At 37.5% G+C, this 10,153-nt stretch overlaps 2 protein-coding genes across 2 annotated transcripts; one reads left to right on the forward strand and one right to left on the reverse strand.

Annotated features, from left to right (window-relative positions):
- Positions 1 to 332: 332 nt before the first annotated feature.
- On the reverse strand, positions 333 to 2,534 carry LOC134755793 (gem-associated protein 2-like). The gene is made up of 4 exons (XM_063692399.1): positions 2,237 to 2,534; positions 1,700 to 2,024; positions 1,052 to 1,151; positions 333 to 600 (listed from the first exon to the last, which is right to left on the reverse strand). Exons 1-4 carry the CDS (start codon positions 2,474 to 2,476, stop codon positions 492 to 494), a joined length of 774 nt encoding a protein of 257 aa, XP_063548469.1. The 5' UTR covers positions 2,477 to 2,534; the 3' UTR covers positions 333 to 491.
- A 318-nt stretch (positions 2,535 to 2,852) lies between these two features.
- Positions 2,853 to 9,602, forward strand: LOC134755721 (probable RNA helicase armi). The gene is made up of 6 exons (XM_063692266.1): positions 2,853 to 3,017; positions 3,102 to 3,509; positions 4,677 to 5,083; positions 6,046 to 6,198; positions 6,666 to 8,960; positions 9,083 to 9,602. Exons 2-6 carry the CDS (start codon positions 3,320 to 3,322, stop codon positions 9,437 to 9,439), a joined length of 3,402 nt encoding a protein of 1,133 aa, XP_063548336.1. The 5' UTR covers positions 2,853 to 3,017; positions 3,102 to 3,319; the 3' UTR covers positions 9,440 to 9,602.
- The last annotated feature ends 551 nt before the right edge of the window (positions 9,603 to 10,153 follow it).

Genomic DNA, 10,153 nt, shown 5'->3' on the forward strand with positions numbered 1-10,153 from the left:
TATCTGAAGCTACATAAACTAATTACAGAGCTATATACCGATATACCTTATCCTTTTGTAAGTACAAAGTTTCAGAGCAAACTAGCTACTCATTTTAATCGGTCTTTGGTGTTGGACCAAAAGGTTAAATTCGTATAAGTATATACTACTTAATGGCGCAGCGACCCAAAATGAGTCTTGGCCTCCGAATACTGATCTATACACATCATCATCATCATCACTTAAGAGCTTTGCTCTTGTCGGTGGAGTAATTGCCAGTCCTTTCTTCTATACACATACTGAATATAATTATATTGTTGCATTGCATTGACAACAAAAAAAAAACAAAATAATGAAGAGGCATATTCATATATCTCTATAATTGTGTGATAGTAATGCACTGAATTTGTTATTTGATATTATTAAAACGCCAGCCTATAAAAATAATAACCTTGAACTACAAATTCGCTTTGCTATTATATTTCTCATAAGTACTTAATTAATTCATCATGCTAATCAACTAAGTCCCACTGTCCAAAATACCTGGCAACTATGCAAATAAATAGATTGAGAGGTGCAGCCTTCAATGAGGCATCTTCTTCATCTTGGTTAATATGTGACCTGAAAAAATTTAATAATCCATTATTAAATTATTAGTTAATTTTAAATCATCAATGGGGTTGGCCGGTTGAAGTATTTTACAGATGGCGCCCACACTGGTTTTACGTGTCATTCCTACAAATAATGTGAACTTGTAGTTTTTTTTGGAATCTTATGTTATGGAATATGGAGTGGATACTAGCCCTTTTAAGCCAAATCTGATATAACAAAATTAGAGACAGGTAAAACCTATGCTGGCCCCATCTATAAAAACCTTTGACAGTTGCCAACCTCATTGAAAAACAAGCACAACTACACTGTACATGTATATTATTATATTATATTGTTTAATACACTAGCAGCTGAAAGCTGATGCGTGTATATCACTGCACTTGTTTTTTTTTTACTATTAGGTCTATTAGTGTTCATTTTGTTAGTATGTACAATAAATTGCTAAAATAACACAACAAACCTAATTTCAGCACAAGCTCTGGCTAGATTTCTTAGGTGACAAATGGTTTCCGAGAGTGGTGGGTGTCTTAATCGTGCTAAGAATGCATATATCCATCTACCTGCAAATAAAAAGTATCATGTTTCATTTTTGTCGTAGGTACATAAAGTACCTGTAGAGTGTAGGACCTTATTTCATTCATTGTTCAAATATTGGCCGTGTATCTTACACTACTAGCCAGGTCCACACAGAGTGAGCACATGTGCGAGGCGATTTCCATGGGAGGGAGATTTTCGATTTCCTCGGACACAAAACGGCCAGTGTAGACGTGCCTTGGCCGAGGCGGCGCGCGCGAGGCACGTTTAAACATGTCGATACAAAACGCGCGCCTCGGCCGAGGCATGTCTACACTGGCCGTTTTGTGCACGAGGAAATTGCCTCATACGCAGTGTTGGCCGAAACAATTAACAATTAACCAGTATGGAACCGTAAACTGTAACCATCCGTTACGGTTTACGGTTCAATTTGTACTGGTTAATGGTTAATTGCAATTAACATTCGGCCAACACTGCTCACACATATGCTTGCTATGTGTGGACCCGGCTACTAAGGTATATTTTATACACATGGGAGATTTTGTTTGGTAGAAACTAAAGATCCTGGTCTTACCTATTTTGTGATCTATAGTATGCCCAGGTGGAACTTCTCTTATAATATTTGTAAGCATTTCTAAACCCATGTCCAGCAGTTGGGGATTAAAGCCAAGCATACATGTTACAGTGGAATCATTGTCTATAAAAAATATTTTCCAACCCACAAGTGATTGATCAGGAATTACTATTGTTTTCACTTTGACACTCCACAAACTTCTTTTAGTAAGGTCATCCGTTATATTACTCATGTATGTTCGAACATCTGTGTAATCCTTAATTTGTATTTTTTGCCATTCTATTGTAGGCTTAAGTTTATCTGGTGCTGGTTTCGTCCCTGGAGGCTGCAAAAAATACATAAAAATAAGATCAATATGAGTGTAAATGAACTTTGACTCTAATAGAGAAGTGGTGTAGGTGCCATATACCTAAATTATTACTTGACTCAACTCAACTCTAACTCAACAATGCTGTTAAACATACTAATTTTCACCTTTGGGGTAGGTTCACCTTCATGTGCCTTTACCCTACTAAGGATATTGAGAAGCAAACTTACCTCTTTGTAAAAACGTGATTGATTTTTGGTGAACTTTGTTATGTCGTTATCGCACACAGTTACTGCAGCAATATTGGCACGTTCTTTCACAACTTTAAGAAGATATTCTTCACCAGTGCTTGGTATTTCTTTCAATTCCACATCGGACCTGATTTCAAACCATTTTGGTAACAAATCGTCATCATCTGTTTGATTCTCAATAGTTGCTGTATAAATTACACTTCTTTTCTCAGAACCCATTACCGTTAATATTTATTTTATTGTCCTGTAGAGACGGTTTACTCATAACCGATTTCGATTACCCAATGGAAATGATGGAACAAAAGTAAACAAGTAAACTAAACATACCCGGTCTACGATTTTTTTTGACATTGACAGCAATGTGCGTTCTGATAACTAGCTAAACTAGCTATATTTTTTTAATTAATTTGCTACTGGAAATGGAATCAGTGAATGAAATCTACAATTATTAATTATTAAAAAGAATTAAGTGCTACACTAACTACTGGGATTTGTTTTGTAGTATCCTCTTATACTCTTGTAGCAGTTTGTGGATGGGAACGTGACGAGCGTCCGTAAATCTGAACGGTCTGAACCTATCCGCTATCCGCCTAACCTAAGTCCTAAACCTATATCTCATTGCTGAATTTGTGTTTTTGTTTCCAGCCGAAATATTCAAGAAGCAGTAAGAAATAGTTAATCTAATCGATCGGAAGTAATGTCTACATCGAGTAACAACTCCCAGTCTGCATATTCTCCGTCGGAACCCGAAACACCACAAGTAAGTGTCTTTTCATATATTATGTACAGTACAGATCCACTGTTAAACTACGCAAATTGTTTTCTATACTTGAATAATTTGCAGGGCACAGCAAAGAGTCGTATCCAAGCACTGGACCAATCTCTTAACAATGTAGATGTTAGTAACAGCAACTGCTCAGACACGTCGGTAAAAGAAAAAGAAATGCACCAAAAACGGATTCAAGCCCTAAGAAAGGAACTTGAATACATAAAGGTGACTGAGTGGGCCTTTGATTACGATAAAGGTTTCATTCAATAATTGTCTTACAGGCAAAAGTGAACATGTTATCCTATGTGTTGTCTTTCTTTAATAATTTGTTTTCTAAAGAACCTGAAGAAGATGATTATTCTAAAGAAAGTTTTTTAGCCGATCAACTATTAGATATAGAGACCTTGAAAGAAGAATTAAAAGATGACATTGAACCAGAAAGTCAAGAAATTCCAAGGAATGTGGCTTGTTTCCAGAGAACAGGTATAGAAATAACATTTTATTTTTAGTCAGAAGATAAATCATGTATATGTTTGCATTCTGCACCATACAAATATTATGTTTTACACCTATTCAAGTAAAATAATAAATTCCTCAATCTCAACAAGGTTTTCTTGAAAAGTTTCAATCTAAATTTCTTAAAAATTGGTATGTTGGGGATGAGGGATGGTTGAAATACCCCATGTAAAGTATGATAAATATCAAGTTACACTAATTGCCGCAGTAAAGGTGTTAAAGTCTTTGTAGCACTTTTGGGGTATGCTGTATTCTGGTTTGCCACCAATAAATAAATAAATAAAAAATAAAAAAGCCTTTTATTTCTGGGATGAAACTTAATCTAAATTTTTCTAAATGTCTAATATCTAATGATCACTCCAGAACCCTCCTAAGAGGTATAGGCCTCTTCCAGAATCTGCCATTTTCTTTGGTCTTGGGCCTCCCATATCCAGTTGGCCCCCCACTGTTTTAATTATGTCGTCCGACCATCGTGCCAATGGCCGTCTTCTCTTCCTCTTTCCGTTTTTGCCACCAATAGAGGACAAAAAAACTTAAATTTTTCGGTCCTTTTGTCACAGTATACGGAACTCCTATACTATTAATCTGCCAAGTCGAGCAAAACAAAGAGGCACGGCAGTACTATCCTTTTCTCGAAGCGCTAAGCCCTAGAAATTTTGTTTTGGCTTAAGCTAGAACCCTGAAATCTCAGTAACATATTTTATTTATTTTATTTTATTTGTTAGGAAAGCTTACAGCTAAAGTAACAAGTTAGGTAATAACATAGAAACAGTGAGCCAATTACAAGTTTCCACAGATAGAAACTGCGTAAAGTATAGGGCATAATATGGCTTAGAAATATTCCCAAGAACAGTCAATCTGAACTTGTAGTTTAAAAAATATTGCATGTCAAAGTTCCTTAGTTTTGCCACTGACACACTCACGATCATGATAATTCTAAGGTACTTCTAGCATTTTAAAGATTTAAGAACTGCATAAGTAAATTTGTATATTAATGTTTTTGATGGGATACAGTGTTTATGAAGAGACATCGTGGATAATTCTATGGAGTGCTTTTAAAAATAATCACCATTTGATACCAACTTTTCCAGTTTTCTTATACTTATAGTTTGAACTACAATTTGTATTTTTTAGGGTTAATAACATACACAGGTGACAACAACTATGTGCTCATAGACGGGAGCCTCTATTTCGACATATCAAATTCACCCTTAACATTCAGTGTTAATGACAAGGTCCTATACCTAGGATATGAGGATGACAATGAAACTATCAAAGTAGTGAGAGTCCTAGAAAACTATGGACCATTCTGGGGTGATTCTATGGACATGGAAGAGGATAAGTTCAAAGTGATAGAACATGTGATAATAGGGGAAGTTGGATACAGGGAGGAGAGGCTGGTGTATTTGAAGGATAATGATCTGAAGTTCAGTCTTGACGAGGTGGAGGCAACTTTTATACCAATGAAGGGAGACTGGCTGGACCTGAGTTGTACAGTGCAGTACCACGATGATAAACCTGCTGATATCTCTGCTGCTCAGGTAAACTGAATATTTTTTCTTTTAAATTAATTTCTAAGTAGATTATCTTTATTTGGGTGTTTCTGAAATTTCTGAACAGAAAGTCACCCATAATTCCATCATCTTTGAGTCCATTTTCTGTATTACCCGAATACACCTTATACACATATCTCAAGTGCACACTGAGGTTTCTTTAACAACTACTTATGTTTAAAAACCTGCCAAGTGCGAGTCGGACTCGCGCATCGAGGGCTCCGTACTTTTCATTTATTTTTATATTCAAGTTGATTGAATTGAATGAAAGGTAAATTGCGGTTTACGATTTATGACGTATTAAAAAAAACTACTTACTAGATCTCGTTTAGACCAATTTTCGGTGGAAGTTTGCATGGTACAGTCGCCATCAGATATATCGGAGCGGCCGAGGTGCTCAAAAATATCTGAACACGCACTTAACGCCTTGACAATAGAGGCATGTTCAGATATTTGTGAGCACCTTCGCCGCTCCGATATATCTGATGGCGACTGTACATCATATATTTTTTTTTAGTTTTATCATTCTTTTATTTTAGAAGTTACAGGGGGGGGGGGGGGACACATTTTACCACTTTGGAAGTGTCTCTCACGCAAACTATTCAGTTTAGAAAATAATGATATTAGAAACCTCAATATCATTTTTGAAAACCTATCCATAGATACCCCACCCACACGTATGTGTTTGATGAAAAAAAATTTTTTGAGTTTTAGTTTCTAATTCTAAGTATGGGGAACCCCCAAAATTTATTGTTTTTTTTTCCGATTCTACTTACCAAGTTTCAACAGTATAGTTCTTATAGTTTCGGAAAAAAGTGGCTGTGACATACGGACGGACAGACAGACAGACAGACACAGACAGACATGACGAATCCATAATGGTTCCTTTTTTTTGCCATTTGTCTACGGAACCCTAAAAATGAAACATAATTGTGAACATCTTATTTCAGGTACTGAAGGTGCTTTCATTTAGGCCACTACGAAGTAAAGTAAAGAGCACAATAGTCACCAGCTGGGACGGGGACTCTGGGACTTGTGACAGACAGTTCTTCTTCAACAGGCAGTCTGTGCAAAATGGGAGCATGCCACAAGTAGGAGCCAAAGTAAGTAAGGAAAGTGTTTCTTGTGTGAAAGTGGCTTTGGGGTTATAAACTTCTGATATTAAATCCTTTCAGCCAGCCCTACTTGGGTGAAGTTGTGTGTGTTCTGGAGTTTCTTTAACCTTTTCGACGCCGTGCGCCGGATCAAACACTAAGGTGTCACTCGGACGCCACGCCACCGAAGTGTCAATACTGAAATTGAACTTTATGCACATGCACGTAGGTCTATGTTGCTCTGTGGTCTGTGACGGATTAATCAGTCTTTGGCCCTGGACCTGCGGTGCCGCTATATCCGTCATTGGCGTCCAAAAGGTTAAATGTTGAAAAATTCATGGTCAGTAATCTGAAAAAATATTTATGGTAATCGCAACTACGAACTACTACTACTAGTTTAATACGTAGTTGCGATTACCATAAATAATTTTTTAGATTACTGACCATGAATTTTTTCATATTTTACTGTTTTCCAGGTCATGGTGGAAGCAATAGAAAGCAATCAAGGAGCTTGCACATGGAGGGTAACAAAAATGATGATTATAGAAAGTAGCCCAGTCCATCAAAACAACAATGACAACAACAAGAGTCCCGAGGAAAACATAACACTGGAACTGGAAAAGGAAAAGAGAATCTCAGTAACATATCCTCTTGTATTTGAAAATGTTGACTTTCACCAAAGTGAAAATATGAATTTAGTGATCACAAACAACAGTGATCAAAGCTATTTTCTAAATAAGTGGATCATGCTTAGCAAGAGGAGGGATTCACAGATTGAAGTCAAACCCTTTCTCACTCGCCCAATGAAAATATATCCCGGACGCACAATTTCGTTTACCATCACCTGTTACCCAAAGTTACTGGGAAGTAGCAAAGAATGCTTGATATTTATGTTCAACGGGTTTCAAGTAAAGAGATTTATTAACATCAATGTTGTTGACAACAATATAAAACAGATTAATAACAATGCATATGTAAATGACTCTGGATTTAAGTCCGAACAAGAAAAGATTGATGCAATGAGGGATGTGAGGAGAAATAAGGATAGGGGTTTTATCCCCGGTGTGAAGCCAGTCAGAGCGCCAAATTTCGTGCCACTTAGACTGGGATTGTTCCCAATACCTGACAAAGTGTGGGCTGCTGTTTTAGGAAACTCGGAGCAAACAGTGTATGGTAATGATTATGACAAGATATTGGACAGAATAGAAATGGCCTTGCCCTGTTTATGCCAAGAATTGAACATTACTAACTATCTCGACAGATGGCATACGTTGCTATACATGGAGGAAATACAAGCGAATATTTGTATGAGAGTGTATGATATGCCTAAAGTGTACTTGATCCACTGTCAGGAATATTTGGGGATTGAAATAAAGGGGTTATGTGAAAGAAGACCCAGCTTGATAAAAGGTGATAGAGTGATTGTTAAAGATACTTGGAGGTCCTCACAATTTGAAGGTTACATTCATGTAGTGAGAGGGGATTTAGTTTTGATCAAGTTCAATCCTCAGTTTCATGAAACTTATTCGGGGAGTGACGTTGCTTTAGAGTTCCACTTCAATAGATCTACTTACAAAAGGGCTCATCAAGCTCTCAATTTAGCTATTTCAAATCTCGGCCCTGACATACTATTTCCATCACGTCTTGTGACTCGCCCGCAGCAGGTGTCACCTCATGACATAGGCAACATTAAATGGTTTAACAAACTCCTTAATCCCGGTCAAAAAGCTGCAGTCACAAATATTATTTTGGGAGAATGTCGTCCCATGCCATACTGCATTTATGGACCTCCTGGAACAGGTAAAACGATCACTGTGATTGAAACGATTCTACAAATAATCTCCGTAATACCGGATAGCAGAATTCTAGTTGCGACGCCATCAAATAGTGCAGCTAATCTGATCACTGAAAGGCTGATTGAATACAGAGATCGTTTCTCTGGCTCCATGATTCGACTCATAGCCAATTATCTACTTGATTCTGAAAACTTACCTGATGTTGTAAAGCCCTTTTGCGCTACGTTGGACATAGCAAGAGAAGAAACCTCTAAACCAAACTATCAAGTCAGGAAAGATGGAGTGAACCTGAATTGTCAGACATCTTTCATTGGAAGGCATCGTGTAACTATCGGCACTTGTTTCTGTATTGGGACGCTGGCACAGATGGGGTTACCGCGCGGGCATTTCACACATGTCATCGTTGACGAAGCAGGACAAGCAACTGAGCCAGAAATTATGATACCCCTTACTTTTACAGACAAAGATAACGGCCAAATCATTCTTGCTGGAGACCCACAACAGCTAGGGCCTGTGATATTATCGAAATACTGCACGGAATTTAACATGAATGAGTCATATTTGTCTCGGATTTTGGAGACTTTCCCATACCAAAGAGATTTCGAAGCTTATGAGGATGGATTTAATAAGAAGCTGGTTACTAAATTGAACTACAACTATAGATCTTTAGAAGAAGTCTTAAAACTGCCGAGTGAAATGTTTTATGACGCCTCTCTCGTGCCTAAGATGGGCAGAGACGAAGCATGGATCTCCGATACCATAAATACTGTTTCAGAAGTCTTCGACTCATCAGAGAGAACCGAAGGGGGTGTATTTGTATTCGGCATTAAAGGGGTGAACGCTAGAGCAGAAGATAGCCCTTCGTGGTTCAATCGGGAAGAGGCCGCCATGGTGGCTCTGATGACATGCAAACTTTACAAAAGGAATAATATCACACCAGATGATATTGGAATTATCACACCTTATATAGCCCAGGTACTTATGTAACAAAAAATGCGCTAAGGACTTTAAAGCATTTTTGCTTTAAAGTTTAAGACTAATTGTAGCGTTTTTCATACTTAACTTTTGCAATGGTTAAACCTTATTCTTTCTTTCAGACAAAATACTTCCGAGTTCTTTTCGAGTCTATGGGACTACCTCAACCAAAAATTGGAACTGTTGAAGAATTTCAGGGGCAAGAGAGGAAAATAATACTTATATCAACAGTAAGGTCGACCGAGGCTTATTTAATAGAAGACCGAAAACATGCGCTTGGTTTTGTCCAAAATCCTAAACGCCTGAATGTGGCTTTGACCAGAGCCCATATTGCCGTCATTCTTTTTTGCAATCCTCATCTGTTATGTACAGATCCACTATGGGGCAAAGTTGTCAGACAAGCAGTAAAAGAAGACAAATATAAGGGATGTGATTTACCTTACGACTTTGAGACTGTAAATACAGATATTACCGTCTAACATACTGTGCTAAAGATAATATATTGTGATCTGCGTACGTGTATACCGAGACGCAAAAATACATGGCCACTTTATGAAAGGATTTTGTTCATAATGTGTCCATGTACTTTTGCACCTGTTCGTGTGTTTTGGAAACTGTGAAATAAATGAGGGAAATAATCAAGCATGTAGTTTAATATTGTAAATGTGGGAGTAAAGAATTTTTTTAACAAACAGATACGTCTGCGAGCGATACTCCACATTTTCTGCCGGAAGCATAATTTTTTCCTTTACTAAAAAAATTAAAAATGTGGGAGTAAATAACCCAAAATCGGTCATTCTCAAAAATATGTCTGCGGTTTAATTGCCGCGAGCCATACAATATGTATGAAAAAAGACAAGGCAATGAGGGCTAACGCGTATGAATTCGCCGCTAGGGGCGCTAGTGTAGATGGTGGTCTTTTCCATAGTTCGAAATGTCACTTGTCACTTCAATGACTGACAGCTGTTCTTGGACTTCCGGTTCGAGCGCCATCTTGATAGTTAGCATCGTGATTAATTACTTTGTTTTTTGCTCATTAATATTGTTTAAAGTGTAATATCGATAGCTTATTATACAGTAAACTAATGTGATAGTGTGCAGTAAATGGAGAATTAATTTTGAAGCGCGTTTAACCACCATCTTGGAGTCAACGGCCGGTAGTCCACGTGCTTCTTGTAAAGTCTAGCTATCGA

This window comes from Cydia strobilella, chromosome 3, assembly GCF_947568885.1.
Source record: "Cydia strobilella chromosome 3, ilCydStro3.1, whole genome shotgun sequence".
Lineage (NCBI taxonomy): Eukaryota > Metazoa > Arthropoda > Insecta > Lepidoptera > Tortricidae > Cydia > Cydia strobilella.

Excerpts from the sequence above, each read along its gene's own strand:
- LOC134755793 (XM_063692399.1), bottom strand. The coding sequence starts at position 2,476 with ATGGGTTCTGAGAAAAGAAGTGTAATTTATACAGCAACTATTGAGAAT. Across the intron at positions 2,025-2,236 it reads AATCACGTTTTTACAAAGAG|CCTCCAGGGACGAAACCAGC; the intron begins GTAAGTTTGCTT and ends TATTTTTTGCAG. Across the intron at positions 1,152-1,699 it reads TACTATAGATCACAAAATAG|GTAGATGGATATATGCATTC; the intron begins GTAAGACCAGGA and ends TTTTATTTGCAG.
- LOC134755721 (XM_063692266.1), top strand. The coding sequence starts at position 3,320 with ATGTTATCCTATGTGTTGTCTTTCTTTAATAATTTGTTTTCTAAAGAA. Across the intron at positions 3,510-4,676 it reads GGCTTGTTTCCAGAGAACAG|GGTTAATAACATACACAGGT; the intron begins GTATAGAAATAA and ends TGTATTTTTTAG. Across the intron at positions 6,199-6,665 it reads TGCCACAAGTAGGAGCCAAA|GTCATGGTGGAAGCAATAGA; the intron begins GTAAGTAAGGAA and ends ACTGTTTTCCAG.